Source organism: Heteronotia binoei, chromosome 1 (assembly GCF_032191835.1).
Source record: "Heteronotia binoei isolate CCM8104 ecotype False Entrance Well chromosome 1, APGP_CSIRO_Hbin_v1, whole genome shotgun sequence".
NCBI classification, from domain to species: Eukaryota; Metazoa; Chordata; class Lepidosauria; order Squamata; family Gekkonidae; genus Heteronotia; species Heteronotia binoei.
In genome coordinates, this window is record NC_083223.1 from 247,494,150 (window position 1) to 247,516,103 (window position 21,954).

The 21,954-nt window shown below is 47.4% G+C and overlaps 1 protein-coding gene across 2 annotated transcripts in view; it reads left to right on the forward strand.

Annotated features, from left to right (window-relative positions):
• DPYSL5 (dihydropyrimidinase like 5) overlaps window positions 1-21,478 on the forward strand; it is a 66,202-nt gene extending 44,724 nt beyond the window's left edge. Inside the window, exons 3-13 of one of the 2 annotated variants that reach the window (XM_060250927.1) lie at window positions 7,138-7,296; window positions 8,687-8,866; window positions 9,602-9,670; window positions 10,650-10,694; window positions 11,033-11,108; window positions 11,637-11,793; window positions 12,894-13,035; window positions 14,071-14,213; window positions 16,604-16,811; window positions 18,948-19,116; window positions 20,922-21,478. In XM_060250927.1, coding sequence (XP_060106910.1) covers window positions 7,138-7,296; window positions 8,687-8,866; window positions 9,602-9,670; window positions 10,650-10,694; window positions 11,033-11,108; window positions 11,637-11,793; window positions 12,894-13,035; window positions 14,071-14,213; window positions 16,604-16,811; window positions 18,948-19,116; window positions 20,922-21,007 — 1,434 coding nt within the window. In that variant the 3' untranslated portion in view covers window positions 21,008-21,478. The remainder of the gene's footprint in view (window positions 1-7,137; window positions 7,297-8,686; window positions 8,867-9,601; window positions 9,671-10,649; window positions 10,695-11,032; window positions 11,109-11,636; window positions 11,794-12,893; window positions 13,036-14,070; window positions 14,214-16,603; window positions 16,812-18,947; window positions 19,117-20,921) is intronic. The other variant, XM_060250936.1, reaches the window with a different exon arrangement.
• The last annotated feature ends 476 nt before the right edge of the window (window positions 21,479-21,954 follow it).

Consider the following 21,954-nt stretch of genomic DNA (forward strand, 5'->3'; position numbering starts at 1 on the left):
CACCCCCCTTCCCCCATCAGCAGAGCAGCATCCTTCTCCTTGGCCAGCTTCCCAGGCTCTCTTTTATCCCCCTCTCCAATCCAGGCTCCTACCTGTTGTGCTTTCCTTCATCCAATCCCTCTGACCCAAAATCTGTTGTTTCCACTTCCCTTACTCCTAGCCCTCTCTTCCACTTGCACATGGCCTAATCCCCAGCTGGCCTCTCTCCTCCCCAGCTCTCTTAAGTTGGAGGAAGCTGCTGCCTTGCTCTGACTACAGGTGAGCTCCCCAGGTGTGAGGCTACCTCTGCTCCAGAGTCCGGGGGGGGGGGGCATCTTCAGACAAGAGGCATTCCCACCTCTTGCACGTGGAAGGATTCCTGTTCTTAGATACAGCTGATCATCTGCGGTTTTGCTAAGTGCTTCAATTAAAAATTACTTTTAAACATTAGAAAAAAATTGTATGGTGAATCTGGGGCATCTTTGTAGTTCATCAAAATGTTGTAACCCATTAATGTAACCTTTCAATCAGTTATATATTGCAGCCCTCATTTAAATTATTCCTTCTTTCTCCTTTGCATTCCTTCATTCTTTTGTTGATTGTTTTAAAAGATTGAGAGCCATGGGCAGAAACTCTGAGTCATTTTCTTTATTCTGCGATGCCTCGCACAACATTTGGCACAGTATTAACAATGATAAATAAAGTGATTGACAATTCTGGCAAGGAGCCAGGCTTATTTGAGATTGTCATTCAGTTCCTGGGAAATTCTGGAGGTTTCTTTGCTCTTTGCCACAAGGATGGGAAATAGCCTCAGACTGGTTCTCCTGGCATGGCTAAAAATTGTGATATCACCCTCCCCTTGCTCTGTCCTGGCCATGCTCACACATCAGTGGAGAAGCTTCCCCTAGGGCTGTCTGGCATAGAGAAAGGAGAGCCTGTCTGGAGCAGACTTAAAAAACCTAGTCCAGCACTGCATTTTCTGCAGTGGCCAACCAGAAGTGGTTGAGAAACTATAAGCATTGCACAAAAAGTGCAGCTGCCCCCATGCAAGTAAAATTCCATTTTCCCCTCCTCCCAGCCGCTACCATAAAGATAGATCCAAATGGGCAGCCGGGTTGGTCTGAAGCAGTTGAACAAAATAGGAGTCAAGTTGCTCCTTTAAGACCAACCAAGTTTTATTCAGAATGTAAGCTTTCGTGTGCTCTCTAAGCACACTTTATCAGACGAGCGCAGGGCTTTTTTGAACAGGAACGCACAGGAACGCAGTTCCGACTAGCTTGGTGTCAGGGGGTGTGGCCTACAATGCAAATAAGCCCTTCTGGACTTTTTCTACAAAAATCCCTGTGTGAAACAATGGTGATGTCAGGGTGTGTGGTCTAATATGTAAATGAATTCCTGCTGGGCTTTTTTTACCAAAAAAGCCCTGGACGAAGGGATAAGGTATAGTGGGCACTATATCTGATCTCCTCATCTGATGAAGTGTGCTTAGAGAGCACATGAAAGCTTACATTCTGAATAAAACTTGGTTGGTCTTAAAGGTTCAACTTGACTCCTGCTTTGTTCTACTACCATAGTTGCTGGACAGATTTCCCCCACTCATTGTTGCAAAGGGAGGTGGAAGGTGAGAATGTGAGGTGTTGACAAAGCAGACAAGAATGATGAAAAGGGCCAAGTGGCCATTAGGGACCAGTGGCCTGTGACCAACTTTCAGAGGCTTCATAATCCATTTTTGAGTCTGTGGGTTGGGAAACATTGAAATACGGGACCTTCTTCTAATGACAGGCAACACTGAAGAAGACAGTTGCTTTGAAGCCAGCAGCCCACAATGATTTTCTTTCTCTCTCCACCAAAAGGCAGTGCAGGACAAAATTACACAAAGCTCTTTGGGGCTCTTCTGGCCTGAATGGTTTGACCTTCCTGTCACACTTGCTGGGAACTCCCAGCCTCCAGCAATTAGACTAAAGCAGCCAGAGGAAGAAGCTGCACAGCCTCTGACCAGCTCAGTTAACAACAGGTTATGAAAGAGGGCCATTATTATATATGCAGGTTTTTAAAGAGGTGGGTCTGGGTCACATGGTTCCCTATTGCACACAGCAGCTTCAAGGAATGGCTTTTTAAAAAATAAAGGAAAGCTTGTTTGGGCTAGGCATTCCAGTGTGGGGAGAGGAAGGGCTCCTGACTTCTTTGTACATTTTTCCATGCTGGAATAGGGCTGGGAGAAGTTATTTCCCCCTTACTGCTGTTCCATGTGCACTCACATGGAGCATCAAAAATGGGAGACTAATTCTCCCCAGTGGTATTTCAGCACAGGAAAACAGGGGTGGGGAGAGAGGAATTTTTAAACATTCCCCATAGCTGCAGTGTGGCTAAGGGGACACTTGAACAGGGTCTGAGCAGCCAGACACACCTCTTTAAAAAACTGCACATCTAGTTTGACTCTGAGATTTGCTTATTACTCCCTAACAAAACCTGAAGTAGCTGTTTATTTAATACTTGAGTATAGTACCATCAGTGCGCAAGAAACAGTACAATATCAGGAGACGGGTCCCTGTCTCCAAGGAGCTTATAGTTTCTAGAATTTGTCACAAGGGAGACAACAAAGGGAGGGAGGTTGGCAGTGGCAGCTCAAGATCATTAACTGCTTGAGGCGCCAGTGGCAGTAGCCACGACCCCCCGACTCACTGCAAGAGGGGTTGTGGCTCAGTGGTAGAGCACCTGCTTGGCATGCAGAAGGTCCCAGGTTCAATCCCTAGCATTTCTAGTTAAACAGGCCAGACAGTAGGTAATGTGAAAGACCTCAGTCTGACAATACTGACTTTGATGGACCAAGGCTCTGATTCAGTGTAATGCAGCCTTGTGTTCATTGCTTGTGCTCCTGCCCCCAGAGGAGATAGAGCAGATGCACCTTTCCCACTCTATTTTGAAAGGGAGGTGAGGTGCACTATCAGGCTTCATGAACTCTCATGTGTTCATTTCCCCTTGTGAGTGGTCGACCACCATTTTGGTTACCATAGCAACTGGCAACCAGCAATGGAAGCTGAACTCCTGCCAAAAGGAGGAGTCTTGTGATAATTTGGGAACTGGTGTGTGCAGCTTACCCTGATATTTCTCAACAGGCATGAGAGAGTGAGGAGGTAAAAATTATCTCCTGGCTCCTGGTGAGATAGTAAGTGGCTGTTAGGCAGGCAGAAGGGAGAGGTTGCTGCCCCTCCTCCATTTTCTTTGTTTATTTCCTTCATTTATAGTCTTGTCTTTCTCTCCAAGACTCAAGGTGGGCTAGAAGACATTTTAAAAAAACAATTCAAGTAGACAGCATCTGATAACAAGTGAACAATGCAACAGGACTTATATTACATAATTAGAAAACAGTGCTAACAAAAAACCTGCCACTTAAGACAGCTGCTTTAGGATGCCTCTTTTATAGAATCAGCTCTGGCTGGCAGCAAGAGTAAATGGGAAGGAGATGTGTTCCTTCCAGTAATACACTCTTAGGCTTTGTACTTGATTTATGTTAGAAATAGGTATTAACTGCCTCTTCCATTTTAAAATACTCCGAGTGGCTCACATTGCAAAACCAAAGACCTATGTGCCAGCATTTTAAAAATCCATATTAAAGAGAAATATAACTAAACAATAGTACAAGCAGCTGGTGAAAGCTTCATCTGAACAGCAGCAGGGAAAAAAGGCATCAAAGTTCTTTCAAATCAAGCTGAAATAAATCATTTTCTGAATTCAGAAGAGCAGTCATAAATGAGGATATGATGCTCTTAGCTTGAGTCAAGGGGGAGGTGGACTCAACTGAATCCCTGGGCAAATAATAGAGTTTTCATTTGCTATCTAAAGCTAGGCCAAGATGAAAATGGCATTTTGGAGGTGAGGTACCACCACAGAAAAGGCCCAGATGAGAGTGGTGGTTCTTTAGTATCTTAGCTTCTGATTTGTTTGCATTTAAGGAGCCATCAGATTGAAGTCACAGTTTGGGTGTCAGTAATCCTTGACAGGAGCAGGAGCTTTGACTTGTGTCACTTTCATTTGGAACAGAGATGTCCAGTAACAATGGTAGTGGGATTCAGTTCCACAGAGGAATGCAAGCAGACTGTGACTGGCCCAAATTGACCTGGAGGATTCAACAATGGAAACATCCTGAAAGTCTTCACTTCTTCATACTGTTTCTCAGGACAGCAGTTTCCAGATAATTTACTATGCTGCCTTTTGCTGAGTTGGGCCAAAGCTCCCCCCTAGCTCTTTTAAAAATAAGAATTTAAAAAAAAGGGCTGGGTGGGGCAGAAGGAGTCATAGGCTATCCTTCCATTGTGGTCCTTAGTCACAGACAGAAATATAACAGGTGCAGTTAACCTTGAAAAATGGAAGTGAATTTAACTGGGTTGGATCTCAGATTTGTTCCACTAATGGTGGTGCTTTATCCCCCTCCCTAGCAAAAGGAGATATCCACTGGTAGAAGTTCTAGTGCTGGGAAAGGGCTCCTTGTGCTGAGAGAGAGTGCTGCCATTAGTGGAACGGATCTAACCCACTGCTTTGAAAACCCTCCAGTGTCTCATAAATTCTGCAGATTAACTGTGATCACTCTACAGATTAACTGGGCTCACTGTGCTGCCACTTAAATCACAAAATAATCCCAAGATGGTGTTTTGAGAGTGTATCCCGTTCCCTTTGTTGACATGGGTAATTGACATGGGTAACATATGGGCTTCATAGGTTTAGGGGCAACCGGGAGTGAGTGATGGAAACAATAATGCTTGGAAAGAGGAGGTGATGGTAGAGTACAGGATGAATGTTTAGCGAGGGAAATATTTCCATCAGTCAATGTTGAGAAGCTGCCCCAGGCTGCATGCAGGATTTATGGCTATATTGCAGTGCTATCCCTAGACAGAGTTATCTCCTTCTAAGCCCACTGACTTCAATGGACTTAGAAGGGTGTAACTCTGCTTAGGATGTCACTGCTAATATAATATACTTATTACATTTTTAAATAGAACTCCTGCCTTATGTAGCTCTGGGCAGCATAAGTAGTATCTTCCTGCCTAGAGATGTAAATTTTGAAGCCAGGAATAGTGGGGGCAAACTAGGAAATCTGGAGAAAATTGAACTTGTTTTACAGCTCTAACAAAAAATTCATCATTGAGAACTCATTTAGCATATGAAAAGGTACTATTTGGTGTATTTGCCACATTTAAAATCACGTCTTTGTATTTTACAAACAGAATAGCAAATGAACACAATAATAGAGAGAGAGTTTGAAAGTTCTGCATCCTGTGCTTCACCTCAGTACATGTGTTGCAGTTTCTGCTGCCCAACAGAGAGAGAGAAAATAAAAGCTGCAATCAGAAAGCAAATATTATAGTAAAAAGCAGTCATAATATCATACCTGGATATTGAATTAAACTTTATAAAACCTTGTCTTAAAAACATTTAACTCATTCCAAAACAGAAAGTATGTTGCAGTTCTATCAAATCTTCCCCCAATGGGGATGGGGGAGGAAAAAAAATCCATTTTTTTTGTTTTTGTTTTCCACATCTCTGTCAATGCCCCTTTATTGTCACAACTACCTAGGAAGCAGGACTTTTTTGTAGCAGGTACTTCTTTGCATATTAGGCCACACCCCTCTTATGTAGCCAATCCTCCAAAAGCTGACAAGGCTCTTCTTACAGGGCCTGCTGTAAGCTCTTGGATGATTGGCTGTATCAGGGGTGGGTGGCCTAATATGCAAAGGAGTTCCTGCTACAAAAAAGCCCTGCTGGGAAGCAGGTTAAAAGGAGATACAGTAACTGAACCAAATTTTTGGTCAAGTAGAGATAAATCCAGGTCTCTCTTTCAACCCTGTTTAGTACTCTGTCTTGACTGAGTAGTAGCATCTGTTGGATTTCATACTTTGTGAATGGTCAGAAGTTAAGCTCAGACTTCCAGTATAGTTGTCCTGGTCAAAATGGAGAGTTAAACTCCCTCACCCTTTCCAAATTCCAAGCTTGCGGGGGGGGGGCAGTAAAATAATATAGTATGACAGGACAACCTAAGAACAGCAAGCTGGCCCACTCTGGCTCAGCCACACAGTCGATGGAGAATCTTTGCTTTTCCCCAGCCTGTTGTATTTTAACAAGGGGACTTATGAGCAGAAGGAATTCTCTCTTTAAATTGGGAGAACAGCCCTGTTCTAGCTGAAATGAACACCATGCCTGGAACCAGAAAGATATTTCTGTCTGTCTCTTTAACATCCTAGAGCTAAGTCTAGAATTTAGAAAAGAAGGGTGTGTTTTTTACATATTTGATTTTCCTGTGCTTAGATACTTATAATCTTCGAGTATTCTACTATCTTTATTCCTATTTATTCATATATTCATTTTTATGGATATATATCTATTCATCTGTCTGTTGTTTGCTTATATTCTTTGAGATAAAACTACTTTTTTCTGAAATTGGAGTCTTCTGTTTCTGTAAACCACATTGAGCACAATTCAGTTCACGCTTACTAGGAGAGTTGAGTGAGGGGGAAGCTGTTTAAGCCCTACCCTCTTAGAGAGCTCAGGTAAGAGAGACTGGTCCCCTCTGTAGCAATCTGGAGAAAGAAGGAGAGGCCAAAGTGGTGTTAAAGACTTGAAAGAGACAGAAGGTAAGAGCAGCATGGAATCTTCAGTCCTACAGGCTGGACTAAACCCCTGAGAACCAATCTAGTGGTGGTGGAAAAGAGGAGACTTGTTGGGGGTCTAGTGGTGGTTGAATGGGTTCGATTCCCTCGCTCCCCCATAGTGCAGAATCAGGAACTGGAGAGGCCTGTCTTATTGCTCCATCCACATTTCTGTCATATTGTCCTAAGAAAGGCATGGCAGCCCAACATCCAGAGTCATTTATTGGAGTGTGTGAGGAGCACCCAAAAGACTCTCAGAGTCCTGTCCGAATGGTTTGTTACTTGGAAGCTTATGAAGCCACCATCTGGCCCTGGGTTCTGATTGCTTGGAGAGTGCCCCTGAGCGTGTGAAGAGGAGTGCCAACTTCTCTATGTTGTCAGTATGATGACCAAGCCCCTCATTTCTGGAGCTGATGGTTGGGCCTGCAGGCATGCTTGTCTGCAATGTGCACCTTGGATCTGCAAGGAGCTTCTTGCTCCTGCTCCCTTCTCAAGGCTCGTCCCATTCTCTCCACAGGCTGCCCTGGTGGGGGGCACAACCATGGTGATTGGACATGTGCTTCCAGATAAAGAAACTTCCCTGCTGGATGCTTATGAAAAGTGCCGCAGCCTGGCTGACCCCAAGGTGTGCTGTGACTATGCCCTGCACATGGGCATCACCTGGTGGGCACCCAAGGTAAGTGGGGATGAGGCATGTAAAGGAGGGTGGCTTCTGTAGTACCTGATGCATCCACAATTTTTGACTTCCACAGCCTATCATCTGCAGACAGCCCCCACTTCCTCATTGCTCTGAACCTGCAGGTCTCCTAACTTCAGTCAGACCTCATTCTGGTTCTGCCCTTTATAGCACACTGAGACTGTGTATTAAGGGCACCTGTGATCACACAGCATCTTAGCAGAGGAGCTATGGAGCATATGCTGTGCATGCAGGAAGTCCCAGCACTTCCAGTTTAAAGGACCACTTAGAGACCTTGGAGAGGACCAGTCTGAACAGATAGTTCTGAGCTTGATAGACCAACAGTATGACTATCTGAAACAGCTCTGGGGAGTCACTGCTTGCCCCTTGAAGGAAATTTAGATGTACTAATACAGGGGCATGTGCGTGTGCTCCATTAGGGCAAATAGTGGCTTCCTGGAACCATTTGAGTGAAGGAGAGTTCTGGTGCCCTTGCCCAAGTAAGGGCAATAGAGCATCTGCTTGGTATGTAGCAGAGCATCTGTTTGGCATGTAGGTACAATCCCTGGCACCTCCAGTTAAAAGGACCAGGTAGCAGATGAGGCAACAGACTTCTGGCCAAGAGGCTGGAGAGCTGCTGCCAATCTGATTCAGTATCAGGCATCTTTTTTTGTGTGTTTAAAAAAACAACACTGGGAAGGAGACATTAGGAGCACAGAAATGACAGGAAGGCAAGGGTTACACTTCCCACCACAACCCTTTTTTATTGTCGTGTTTTAAAAAGCCTTTAGGGCTTTGTGTGTTACATGTGTTGAGGCTCTGATCATGAACTTGTCTTGTTTTTATCTTGTATGCAGAGTTTAGTTGTTTGAGTAATTTGATATTTATTAAGTAGTGCCCAAAATGCAGCCTGCCATGAGGCAGGTGACAGACTAAAATAATAAAGCAGTATCTCTGGGAAATTTCCCACACATTATTCTTAGGCTAACCCTGTAGTTATTAGGCCTAGAAATGATTTATTAAATGAAAAGTCACATCAGGATTTTTGCACTAATTATCACTGTGTACCAAATTCTGCAACAGAATTCCAAAACAGGGATTTCCCCACTATGTAATAGTCAGTCCAGAGCCCTTTTTCTTTCTCTATTATGGTTAAATTCAGAATACTGTATGTGCATTAGACATCAAGGAGGCAGATGCTAAGCTCTCAGGATCTAACTATGGCCTTTTGGGTTGTCTTATCTTATCTTTGGAGTTTCAGAGGTGTAGCATACACACAACATTGTGCTCTTTGTGCATGTGTGGAGGAAGGGGAGATGTTTGAGACTGGAGGTCTGCATTAATGTAATGGACAAGAGGATAATTTCAGTCTGCCTTCCCTGCACCACAGGTGAAATCGGAGATGGAGACACTGGTGCGAGAAAAGGGCGTCAACTCCTTCCAGATGTTCATGACCTACAAGGATCTGTACATACTGCGGGACAGCGAGCTTTACCAGGTCTTCTGTGCCTGCAAGGACATTGGGGCCATTGCCCGTGTCCATGCAGAGAATGGGGAGCTGGTTGCCGAGGTGAGCCGTTTGAGGTGGGAAAGGATGTGGATGGACAAAGCAGGGGGTAGAGAGGTACTTGCAAATCCAGAGCCTGGCAGTACCACTGCACCTGTCTGTAGGACGAAAGAGGTCAGCTTTTGGGTCCTTGTTCCCTGGAGGGCAGAAGGTTTGCCAATATTATAAAGCTGGCAAGTCTGACAGCAATGCTGATTCTGTGAATTAGGCAGATCATGAGAAGGAGGATGGGAAGGGTTGCATCAATGCTAAGTTCTTGTGTCCCTTTCTTACATGCCCAAGGAAATGCTGTTTGCCAATTTGGAGTCAGTCAGCAATTTTTCTCCAGGCCAGTTTGTCCAGGGATCCTGGAGGCTTTTGCCATCTCCTGGGCATGGAGCAGGGGTCACTGGGGATGTATGTCTAGGGGGAAGGAGGTATTTGTGAAGTTCATGCATTGTTCAGGGGGTTGGCCTACATGACCCTGGGGGTCCCTTCCAACTCTATGATTCTATGAATTGGAATCTCCACTTCACTATCAATTATGCATTGACCATGTGTGTTGGGAGAGGCACATGCATTTCCTTTGAATCTTGTGCCCTTCCAGATTGTGGGGTTGTGTTGTTGTTTTTTTAAAGAATAAATGTTACATGCCAGCTGACTTTCAGCATAAACCCGAAGTGGCAGAAGAGAGGGAAACATTAGGTGGGTCTCCCTTGCCTGCCAAAGACTAACACACTGTTCTGGTTTCCACTGCAGGGAGCCAGGGAAGTGCTAGACCTGGGCATCACTGGTCCAGAGGGAATCGAGATTAGCCGGCCAGAGGAGGTAAGGGTGGCTCATATTGCAAGAAATAGTGGCTTATATTGGCAAGAAAGGGTGGCTCATATTGCAAGTGGTCAGCACCATAACGTCTCCAAATCCTTCCATGGCTTCTTCTGGGGGTCCAATTCTAGGATCCCCAAAAGAATTCTAGGATCCAATCCTAGGATCCCCAAATGATCCCCAACCTCTTTCATCTGCTCCTGGTAGGAGTTGCCCCTACTTAGTTGGTATTCAGGTGTGTTTGGCCTGTCTCAGCTCAGCCCCAGCAACTAACAGTAAAAGGGGTAATGTGGTGACCTGCATGAACTCTTGGAAACCAGACACCTTCAGGAAGATCAAAGAAAGAACTGTTAGGTAGCCTAGTTGACTATTTTCAGGAGACACAAAATAAGTATCCCCTTGTAAGGCTGTCTCAGCTGTGGCATCTGTCAAAGAATGTGGCAGTAACTGCAGAAAGACAGGAGCACATGGGGGGGGGGGTCTGTTGTTGCAGAGATTGCTGTACTTAAATTTGGAATGAGGTGTAAGTTTCTAGCCCTTATGGTTTCTGCGATAACATCTATTGGCATTATGAAATCTCTGGCACTAGCACAAAGCAGAGAAAGGGTTCCAGTGGCCATCAAGTGCTGTCTTGCTCTGTGTTTGGCAGACACAGAATAAATTATGCAAAACAAGTCAAACTTGTGCTAATTTTAATGGTATTTGGTATACAGAACTTGGACTGGCTTGGCGTACCTGTTTCCTTCTTAGCACAGAGAATCCAATATTGCCCTCATCTGAGGTTCCCTGATTACAGTCCTGCTATCTGTCCCCAGACCTGGGGAGGGTCAGGCACTGCATGACATTTCAGGGGACAAATAGGTGTTGCTTGCAGCACATGGAACTGTTATGCCTAGTGTCCAGCAAAACCACTTCCAGAACAGCTCTCGGTGGCATGGCTTGGGCACTTACGTCATCTCTCTGTCCTCTATGCATTTTGCAGCTGGAAGCTGAAGCCACGCATCGTGTCATCACCATCGCTAACCGGGTAAGCAACCAGCGCCCCTGCTCCTTGTCCTGGCAGACTGAAGCCCCAGTCCAGTCTTAGCCCCTGCAGTTGTGTCCCAATGCTCACCCATCCCTCTTCTTGTCACAGGGGATTGATAATGTATCTGGTGGGGTTCCTCTTACTGTCTCAGGTGAGGACCTTGCCTTCTGTCTGCCCCAGTGCACTTCAACCCCCAGTCTCCTTCAGGTTACTTTCAGCCCCAGAACTCCCTGGGAAGGGGCAGAGTCTGATCCCTAGTGGAATCATCCCTGCACCACAAGGGGCTGGCTGCCCCCACAGCCCTGTCTGATGCCTTTGCATGTCTCCTCCCTTGGCAGACTCACTGCCCCGTCTACCTGGTCAACGTTTCCAGCATGTCGGCTGGGGATGTCATAGCCACAGCCAAGATGCAAGGTAAGAACCGCCACTCCATGGCTCCAGAAGGGGAGTAAACTTCCAGAGTCAGTGCAAAATGTCAGTTTTTGTATTCACTTTCCAGCCCAGCAGTGCACCGTCCTGGGGCCTATTAAAGTCTTTTTTGTAAGGTTGCTTCCTTCCAAGTGGTCCATAATTCTCTGATGCATTGGAAAGAAGGAAGCAGGAATGGCTGGCTCCTCTTAGATCTGGGTGCCCACCAGTTTGTCCCATCTCCTGAAGGGCTTGGGTTCTGGGAGACCAGCTACCTGGTTTCTTTCATCTGATAAGGTGACCGCAGCAGTCTGTGTGGAGATATTAGTTCACTTCTGCAATAATAGGTGAGGCTCCTGATGACATTTAAAGACCATACTTACATCTGGGCTAAAGGCCTACATCTGCCATGGATTATTTGGCTTTGGACAAATCTTGTAGTATGTACCGTCCAATAGAGGGACTGAGAGATGGGCCCCAGGGAATCATCATGATAAGCAGGATGATCCACCAAAGCCTCTCTCTTCCTTGCAGGAAAGGTTGTGTATGCAGAGACCACCACGGCACATGCCACACTGACGGGCTTGCACTACTATCACCAGGACTGGTCACATGCAGCGGCCTACGTGACTGTGCCACCCTTGCGGCTGGACACCAACACCTCCACCTACCTCATGAGCTTGCTTGCCAAGTAAGGAAGCTTTGGGGGGCTCGGCCTTGATAGTGCCCTAAACTGTGTTCAGAGTCCTAAGCATGGGGCACAGCCCCAGTCAGAAGAAGATAGAAAATGCCCTTATGGGAGGGAAGGCTCGAGGAGCCCAAGGACAAGTCACCATAGCAGCAGAGTGGGGAGGGAGCAGTCTGGCACCATGGGCTGGGAATGGGGTATTTTATGAAGCTACTTTACACTGAATCAGAACAAGGTCAGTATTGTCTACTCAGACTGGCAGCGGCTCTCCAGGGCTTCACATTACCTGCTACCTGAGCCTTAACTGGAGATGTGGGTGATTGGACCTGGGGCTAAATGGTTTTTATTATGTCTGGAATTGCTGACTTCCTTTTTGTCCCTTGTAGCTTGGATCCTACGAATAAGTCCTGAGCATGCTAGATAGTCCTTTTCTTCCATTGCACAAAGGCCCACTGAAAACCACTGAACTTGCGAAACCGGAAGATTTTGTGGAAGAAGGAATGTGCTCTATTGCAGAGTCTATCTAGTTATGCATGGAATTTATTCACTGGATGTGAAGATGATCTGGCTGAGATATTTGTCACCCCACTGATCGTTATAGGATCAAAGCCTGTACCTTGTAGCTGGCTTCTGGTGGTGGTGCTTTTTAACTGTATGCAGTATAATTTTATAATTGTTCTACATTGTTTTAGATCTGTTGTAAACTACACTGGGGATTCAGATTAGGATAGAAGAGTGAGCTGGGAAAGCCAACTAAGTAAATAAACAAGAGTGCGTAACTTTGTGTGGAGAGGCAGAGGAGCACGCTTTTTTCAGATGTGTGATAGTTTTGAGCAGGGCTTTATTTATAGAAAAATCCAAGCAGGAATTCATTTGTATATTAGGCCACACCCCCTGACATCACCATTGTTTCACACAGGGCTTTTTTGTAGAAAAGGCCTGGCAGGAACTCGTTTGCATATTAGACCACACCCCTGGCACCAAGCCAGCTGGAACTGCGTTCCTGTGTGTTCCTGCTCAAAAAAAGCCCTGGTGCTGAGAGTGGACATTAGGATGGGGGCCCCTCTCTCCTCCTTACCGCCTTTCCTCTCTTTCTCTCCTAGTGACACCTTGAACGTAGTGGCTTCTGATCACCGGCCGTTCACCACCAAGCAGAAGGCTATGGGCAAGGAGGACTTCACCAAGATCCCACATGGAGTCAGTGGGGTTCAGGACCGGATGGCTGTCATCTGGGAACGTGGCGTGGTAGGTGACAGATGTGGGTGGGGCCTTTTCAGAAGGCAGGGTTCCTCCTCCCTTTGTAGTGGGGGCATGGAGGCAGTTCCAAGCAGAGGACATCTGATGATTTCTCACTGGGTACCATAAATCACTATTATCCATTTAAGTTGCAGGGTGAACCAAAATGCTTTGTCTAGGCTCCCCAGGAGCTGTAACTTGCCCCATATTTCAGCTACTGACAGGGACACCTAGCACTCCAGCACTGGCCACCACATACACATCCAGGCATGATCTCCTAACTGTGACTGGAAGTGGAATTGCCACTTGCAGGGCCAGTGGAAATTGTGGGGGGTGAAGAGGTGTGTAGAGATGCAAACAGTTGGTTGGAGAGTGGTCCTGTTCTGGATTGCAAGCTACTTGTGAGAGGCAGTGCCACCCACACCAGGGCCAATGACCCTGGTCACCAACCACAGTGAGGTGCAAGCTGGTAGCCCCCCCAAATCAGTAGTGATGCTTGACTGCCCCTGCTTAACCCCAGACCATCTGCATGGTCCTCAGTGTTCACTTCACAGTGTAGTAATTCCTGGTGCTTCTGTGCTGTTCCTCCCTAGCTCACACCCAGGCTAGCCATGCTCACTCTCACCAGCCCTGTATCCTTCAGCCACCATTGGAGTGCAAGGGGATTGATCCAAATCCATCCCTTCTTCCCTGCCCCCTTTAGCTGTGACTCCTCTATTGCTCTGGCTGCTTTTTAAACACAGTCACCAAGAATCTCATATAAGGGTTTGCATCTCAGTGGAGCAAGGGAAGTGAGTTCCCACATAGTATTACCAAGGCTACAAGCAAGGGGGAAATCCCACCACAGGCACCTGCCCAGGATTAGCAGAGAACAGTAACAAGAGTTCCTTCCAGTGAGAGAGGAGAGATTGCAGCCAAGTAATGGGCTATGTTATGCATGCCTCACTCTGCTTCCTTAATCAAGTGAAGACTGGAGCTCCCTTGTCAACCCCACTGTTGCAGGAAGACCGTTCAGCCAGGACTTTCTTTATGTGCCCATTGCAGGTGGGGGGCAAGATGGACGAGAACCGCTTTGTTGCCATCACCAGCTCGAATGCTGCCAAGATCCACAACCTGTACCCCCGAAAGGGCCGCATCATCCCTGGAGCAGATGCTGATGTGGTTGTGTGGGACCCAGAAGCCACAAAGTAGGCACCTGGAACATGGGCTGATAACCTAGTCAAGGGGCCAACCTCATGTTGTTATGTGAATGGGAGGGCATGGAATGGTCTATGAGCATTTGCCACCACAGCATTGGTGAAGCTGAGAATGGGAGAATCGCTTGAGAGTCTGCCAGATAAGTTCCACAGTGCTTTCCCACAGTTTTAGTAAAATCCCTTTCCCGGGATTTTACTAATAGAGCAAATCCTATGTAGCCATCACTGTCACTACACAGAAGATGCAAAGAGCATCACATTTACAAGAACATTGTGTGCACAGTTGCCAAAGTATGCAATGAAGGAAGTGCTTAAAATTCACTAGACTTCCAAGTTCACTGGTGAATCATATTTGCTTCATGGGATTGCATGAAAGTAGTAAGTCCTCTGTAGTATTACAAGTTCTGCATCTAAGAACATAAGAAATCCCCTGCTGGATCAGACTAGTGGTCCATCTAGTCCAGCATCCTGTTTCACACAGAAGCCAAATTGCTACTCTAGAGGGCCAATGACAGGGCATACAGGCCAAGATGATCCTCTGATGCTGCCTCTTAGGACTATCTCTAGATATGGAGGTGCCCTTTAGTTACATAGGCTAGTATCCAGCGATGGATTTACCTACCATTAATCTGTCTAATCCCCTTTGAATGCTCTAATGCCATCATTACATCCACTGGCAGTGAATTAGCAAATTAATCACTAGTTGAATAAAGAAGTACCTGTATCTTCCAATCTCCTGATTGGGGGAAAAGACAGCCCCGTCTTCCATATTAGCCAGGTAATAGCTTCAGGCTTATCTTCAGACTTGGACTGGATGGGCCATTGGCCTGATCCAACATGACTTCTTATGTTCCTGCTACTTTCTCCAAGACACACTAGGTGGTGCAAACACAGCACAAGCTTTATTTGAATAAGAGAGGACTTTTCTTTATTGGAAGAGCTCCGTGGCACAGAGTATTAAAGCTGCAGTACTGCAGTCCTAAGCTCTGCTCATGACCTGAGTTCAATCCCCGGCAGAAGCTGGGTTTTCAGGTAGCCGGCTCCAGGTTGACTCAGCCTTCCATCCTTCTGAGGTCAGTAAAACGAGTACCCACTTTGCTGGGGGGAAAGTGTAGATGACTGGGGAAGGCAATGGCAAACCACCCTGTAAAAAGTCTGCCGTGAAAATGTTGTGAAAACAACGTCACCTCAGAGTCAGAAATGACTGGTGCTTGCACAGGGAACCTTTCCTTTCCTTTTCCTTCCTTTATTGGAGATTTTAAAAGGTGAAGGCAGTTCCCTGTGCAATCACCAGTGGTTTCTGACTCTGGGGTGACATTGCATCATGATGTTTTCACAGCAGACTTTTTACAAGGTGCTTTGCCATTGCCTTCCCCAGCCATCTACACTTTCCCTCCAGCAAACTGGGTACTCATTTTACTGACCTCGGATGGATGGAAGGCTGAGTCAACCTTGAGCCAGTTACTTGAACCCAGCTTCCACCCGGGATTGAACTCAGGTCATGAGCAGAGCCTGGACTGCAGTACTGCAGCTTACCACTCTGCACCATGGGGCTCTTATTGGGAATTTATTGCCTCACAAACCCTTTTGCATTGAAAAATATGAAACAGTGTAATACAGAGCTGAGCCACTGATCCATCTGTCTCAGTGCTTTCTACTCTGATTGGCAGCAGCTCCTCCAGCCTCTCTGATTTAGATCCTTCTAGCTGGAGACATCAGGGATTGAAGTGGAGACTGTCTGCATGTAAATCATGTAGTCTACCACTGAGCCCTTGGCCTCTCTGTGATTGAGTATCTTCCCCTTTTAAGGGCCTCGACATCCTTTGAACTCTTTGGGCTTATGAATTCAAAGGGGAAATTTAGGGTGAAAATGAAGAAGAGAAATGTGCAAAGTTAAGGACTTTCAAGGACTGTTCCATGAAACCTAGAGGGGGAGGTTCTTATTCTTCTCTTGGATCTTGTCCAGCCAGCCTTCCTTTTATTTGCCTGTTAATTTTTAGCAATAAAAAATGAGGGATGATACCACAGTCAGTCTTTGAATTCCTTTGGTGGAACTGCAATCTCCCTTAGCATCCTAGCTCCTATAGCTGAATGGGACTAGAGAATCAACATCTTGCTCCAAAGGGAACAGATGTAACCATGTCTGCCTATAGGGGAGATCCAGAGAGATAAAATTTCAGGGGCTTAGTAAGCTAGGCAATGACTAACTGGCAGGTGGCTCTACATTCATTAGTCTTTTGCTGAGAAGCAGGGAAGGGCTGGGGCTTCATCTGTTAGCGTTGCCATGTGCAAAAACTTCAGCCTGTGCACTTTGGGCTGCAGTCACCCCCAGCTCCAAGCAAAGACTGCCACCCCCTTCAGCTCCCCTTGTTCTTCTGCAGGACCATCTCAGCCAGCACCCAAGTCCAAGGGGGTGATGTGAACTTGTATGAGAACATGCGCTGCCATGGGGTGCCACTGGTGACCATCAGCCGGGGGCGAGTGGTCTACGAGAACGGCGTCTTCATGTGTGCAGAGGGCACCGGAAAGTTCTTCCCACTCCGCTCCTTCCCAGATTCTGTGTACAAGAAACTGGTGCAGCGGGAAAAGGTATGGCGCGGAGGATGAAGGCCAGGAAGGGAGTTCTCTGCACAGTGAACCAAGGTGTAGCTCTGAGGGGGAGGGAGCTGGCGAAGCACAATCTGAGCATAAAAGTCCTGTGCTGAAATGAAAAACTTGTTGAAGGTGGCATGCCATCACCTCTTACCCTCAGCTCTGCATTTGCAGTAGTAGAGGATAAAAGCCCACTTATGAGATTATTGTCAGGATCCCATTGAGACTATATATGTGACACCCTTTGAACATAATGCAAGTGCTGAGGATTATATGATGCTTGCCCCATGCAACTGCCAAGGGAGGGGGAAGCTAGAAGATGTTATTGGGTGGGGGGGGGGAAGAGGAGGTTCACATGGTGATTATTAAATTCCACAACAGGAAGGAAAGAGTGCTGTGAATTTAAAAAGATAACAACTGAAGAGAGGACTGCTAGTAGAAGCCAGGATAAAAGGGGATGGTGGGCGGGCATGTTTACCAGGCTCTGCATGTCCCGCATGTTTGTGTTTTCCGTACATAAGTGCAGAATTTAGCATCAAGAGGTATTTTGCTGTTTGAAAGAAAATGCAAGGATTGAGCCAAGCCCAGACTCAGTATGGCTCGCAAGGCTCTCTAGGATGGGGGGAGGAAGCTAGAGGAGCATTATTTTCTCCCTCCTCCTCCTCCCACTCACCAGTATCACCACAGAAAGGGTAAGAGGTTTGGCCAGGAGGGAAGGAGAGCCCTTTCTCAGGAAGCAGCCTGGTGCCCACAGTTTGTGTGAAGGAGACAAAGAAGCATTAGAGCCTGCTGCTTTGTAAATGGATACAGACCTCAGCATCATGGAAATACCCATATCCATGTAAATGGCAAAACTGCATAGAGAGACTTGAAAGTGTTTCAGCAGTACCTGATGAAATCTCAGGGTTCCTTGGGCTTGTACAAAGCCTACTTCTGACACAGTTTAGAATGCTGGGCAGTGTGGTCCTGTGCAGAACTGCTCCTGCAAAGAAATCCCTGGGGAAGATTGCACTGCAGAAAACAGGGGGGTGGGGGGGTCAGGAGCGGACTTTGTAATGGAGCTCATTGCCCCCAAAGTGTCCCTGAGTGCATCCTTTTAATTGCTCATGCGGACAGTGCCTGGGATTCCTATGGGGAAAGCAAAGCACTGCACTTTGGCAAAGGGGGAGCAGAAATGAAAGGAAATCAAGAGGGGTACTGGTGGGCCGGCAGGGGGAAGCCAGCTGAACAGTAGACAGAAAGCAGGAGCCGGGAGATGCAGCCAGAGAGAGCTAGCAAGAGAGGGGTATAGAAGCGGGAGGGAGATAAAGACAGCCAGAGGAATATTTCCGATAGATTGGAGATGGCAGCACTGAAGTAGACAGAGATGGAGAAAGGAACTGGCACATGTACCCATTCACACCTGCCACACTTCCTACCTGTGAAATTCTACCAGCCCTAGTTGATAAGGCTGAGGGGTTTGCTGGTGGGGAGTTTTCAGCTAGTTATGTAGGAGTTGGTGAGGGAACAGGGGGGTAGCTATGCCCAGGTCTGGGTTACAGCTTTATAGTGTCTTAAATCATGCCCAGAGAGAGATGAAGGAGTTAACTTCAGCAGGCCTGCTGCATTCAGGACTGGGGAGGGGAAGTGGCTGACCTGTTCTCTCAGACGTAATGGTCTTATGTGTCCCCCCCCCCCCCATTTTAGATGGCAATATATGCTTCAAATGCTGAGCTACAGCCTGTGGGGGTGGGTGGAGGTGAGCCTGTGTCCTGTGGTTCTGGCTTTCTACCCCAAAGTCCATCCCTGATTGAATGTCATCCTTTGCAGATAGCAAGTTACAGGATTCCAATCCCATAGTTATGAAAAGACAAGCAAGGCCAGCTGAACAGCCCTCCCCCTCCCTCCCCAGCTAATCCTGCTGCTAAGGGAAATGACTGTGCCCCATGTGTGAGGATGGGCCCAACTACACACACTCCCTTTAGCCCCACCAAAATGGTCAAGGAGTGCCAGAGAGGCTGTTGCTGGAAGCAGGTAGCTTTCCCCATTTTAGGGTTGCCTCTGCCCAGGGGACATGGGTTCTCACAGGTAGTCTTTTTCAGGGGTGGGGTTCTGATGGTTGTCTTTTATTTTGTGTATTTTTTTTTAAATTAGAGTTTAAAGCTTAAGGGCGTGGACCGCACCCCGTACCTGGGGGACGTGGCTGTGGTTGTGCACGCTGGGAAAAAAGAGACGGGGACGCCACTTGCAGACACCCCCACCCGACCTGCCACAAGACACGGGGGCATGAGGGACCTCCACGAGTCCAGCTTCAGCCTGTCCGGTAAGAGCGGGGCTGGAGCGGGTCTTTTGTGGGGAGGACCCCAGGAAGTGGGATACCCCGGCCCCAATGATGCTCAGGCACCTAGATCCCAAACCTGATGCTCTGTCCATCACCACCACCACCTAGCTCATTCCTCTGCCTCAGACACTCTCGGTACCCCTTTCCCTCTTATCTTGGAGGGCAGCATTTCATATCCTTGCTCACTGGACAGCTGGGAGGGACTGACTGATTTTTACACCCCCTAACTATTGAAGCACATTTCTGCAAGGGCCGCAAAGAGATTCCCAATTCCTCTGCCCCTCCTCTAAATCCAACAGCTCTTCTCATATCTCCACCCTGCTTGCTAAGGGCCAGCAGTCAGCTAATCACACTGCTTGCACTGCCTGCTCCCTTGGTGTTTCCCCTGTTTCAGTGGCTGCAAGTGTGTTGTCAAGGGAGGTGGTTGTGGTTCCCTGTATTTGTTATGGAGGAGGAAGGTGTAGTTCCATTGGCAGAAATCAGAGTGCAAAGCAGGATGGAAACAGAGGACAGGAGGCAAAAATGTTGGCCACTTGTGGACTTTTGGAGGCTACAGCAAAATGCATCCCTAGGGATGCAATTTGGTGCAAGAGTTGGAAAAATAACTCCAAGTGACATTTTGGGTTCATAATGCAAATCACAGGGGTGTTATCCTTTATGAAGCAGATATCACCAGAAATCTCTAAACCTTATTTTAGCTGTAGACTGGGGGAGAGCATATTCTACTTTTAGGTCTGTGGGTTTCGATGTGTGCTTGAGATCTGCATAGGTTTGGGGTGGGGGGCTGTTCTGTAGAGCTAGAGAGAGTTGCATGTAAAAAGAGTCACTGGTGTTTTTATAGGGCATGGACCCCTTCAGTGAGAAAATGGGAGGCTGGTGGGCTCCTACAGCTATGCAGGAATAGAGGGGGTGATATCTTGTAATATGTCTCTGTGGAGGTATGATGTGTCTGTTGTGTGGGGCTGAGGGACATCTGTTCTGGGGATTTCTGCAGGGAAGATGCTTGCTTGACCCTCTTTATTCATTCACTCTCATTGATTCACTCATCCTAACTTGCTCTTCATTGAGGAATCAGTTTCAGCCAGAACATTAAAAATGTAGAATATTGCATTCAAATTCACAGCAATCCAAGTGAATGGCCCCAAAATTTGAATGGTTTAACCCTGACCTTGGGGCAGCGTTCCTCCCAGGAGTTCTAAGAATGTCTCTGTTGCTAGATCAGACTAAAGTGGTTCTATAGAATTTGTCATCCTCTTTCCAGCGGTGGCCAGCCAGATATGTCTGGGTGCCTACAAAGCAGCAGATTATATTAACACCCTTCCCCTATCCTTTGTCCCCAGCATCTGATAACTAGAGATATTTTAACTTTGAACATGGAGGGGCTATTAATTGCCTTTCTTCTTTTCCTCCATGAATTTGTCTCATTGTTCAGTGTGTGTTTGTGTGAGGGGTTGAACTTGTGAGCCCTGCATGATTTTGGATCTCCCCTACATCCTTGTTCATCTCCACCCCCATTGGTATGCCCTCCCTCCTGCCTCTCCCTTATCTGCACCACTGTTCTCTTCCTGGGGTGCTGAAGATGGGCCTTGTGAGTCCTGGGTACTGCTTCCCTACTTGGGAAGCGAGGCAGTGGAGCAGGATATGGCCTTCCGCCAGCAGCCTTCCTCCTCCCAGCACCTTGTGTGGCCTCTAATGGGGGGCAGGATGGAGCAGAATGCAGACAAGAAGAAAAAGATTCTAACCAACACGCTTCTGATGTAGAACTCCCTTCCCTTTTCTTGCCACAGGTTCTCAAATCGATGACCATGTTCCAAAGCGAGCTTCGGCCCGGATTCTCGCTCCCCCCGGAGGCAGGTCTAGCGGCATTTGGTAACTGCCCCCCAGACTTGTCCCCCAACTAAGGACACCATCACCACCCCCCACTTGCCCGGCTGCCTTCCACACCCTGCGGGCCCGAGGCGGCCACACCTTTCACCGGAGCCAACGACACCAGCGAGCCCTTCACCGCCCTGTGCCCAATGCCATGCGGACGCAGGCGGAAATGAGGCTGAGAGGGTAGGAGCCCTGCCCTGCCCTCCTTACCACAATGGCTGCACTGAAATGTCGGGTGATGCGCCTAGGAAGAGCCTGCCTCTGTTGCTATGTTAGTGGAGGGTGGGAGCTCCCTCCAGTGCTGTGGCGGTGAGGGAGGGTCTGGCCTGGGCAGGGGGCAGGGCCGAGGGGGCCTGTCTGTGCTGGTTCCTTTCTGTTTTGCACGTTGGGTTTTTGGATCAGTGACATTTTTGACTTGTTTGTGCATCACGTGGAAAAAAAATACTGAAATAAAGGTACTTTTGTGTGACTAGCAGTAGGATAGAAGCAGGGAGGGGGGCATGGGATGGGGACCGGGTGGGAGGATAGAACTTGCCCCCTCACTTCAAACCGTTGTCTTTCTGTACAAGGTGGTTCAGCCCAGTGTGACCAGAGGGTAGAGGAGCCTCTTTTCTCTTCCTCTTGGGGAACAATGTCTTGGATTGAGTGGGCAAGGGGGGAGTTTCCATGCCCCCTTGTTTTCATATTCCCAGCAGATGTCTCTCTAGACAGCACTACAGCCGAGTGATGGCAAAGCCCCTTCTTCAGGCCTGACAGGCAGTGGGCGGAGCTAGATGGCAGGAGGAGAGTTTAGATTCCTGTTGGAGGATGCAGCCTAATGGTTAAAGCAGGAGAGGGCTGGCAGGCAAGGACTCGGTCCTTCCTCCAACCCCCCTGTCAGTCCACACAGATATATGCAGCACGATCTTCCACCATCTCACCTTACAAAGACTGGGTGGGGGAGCAGCC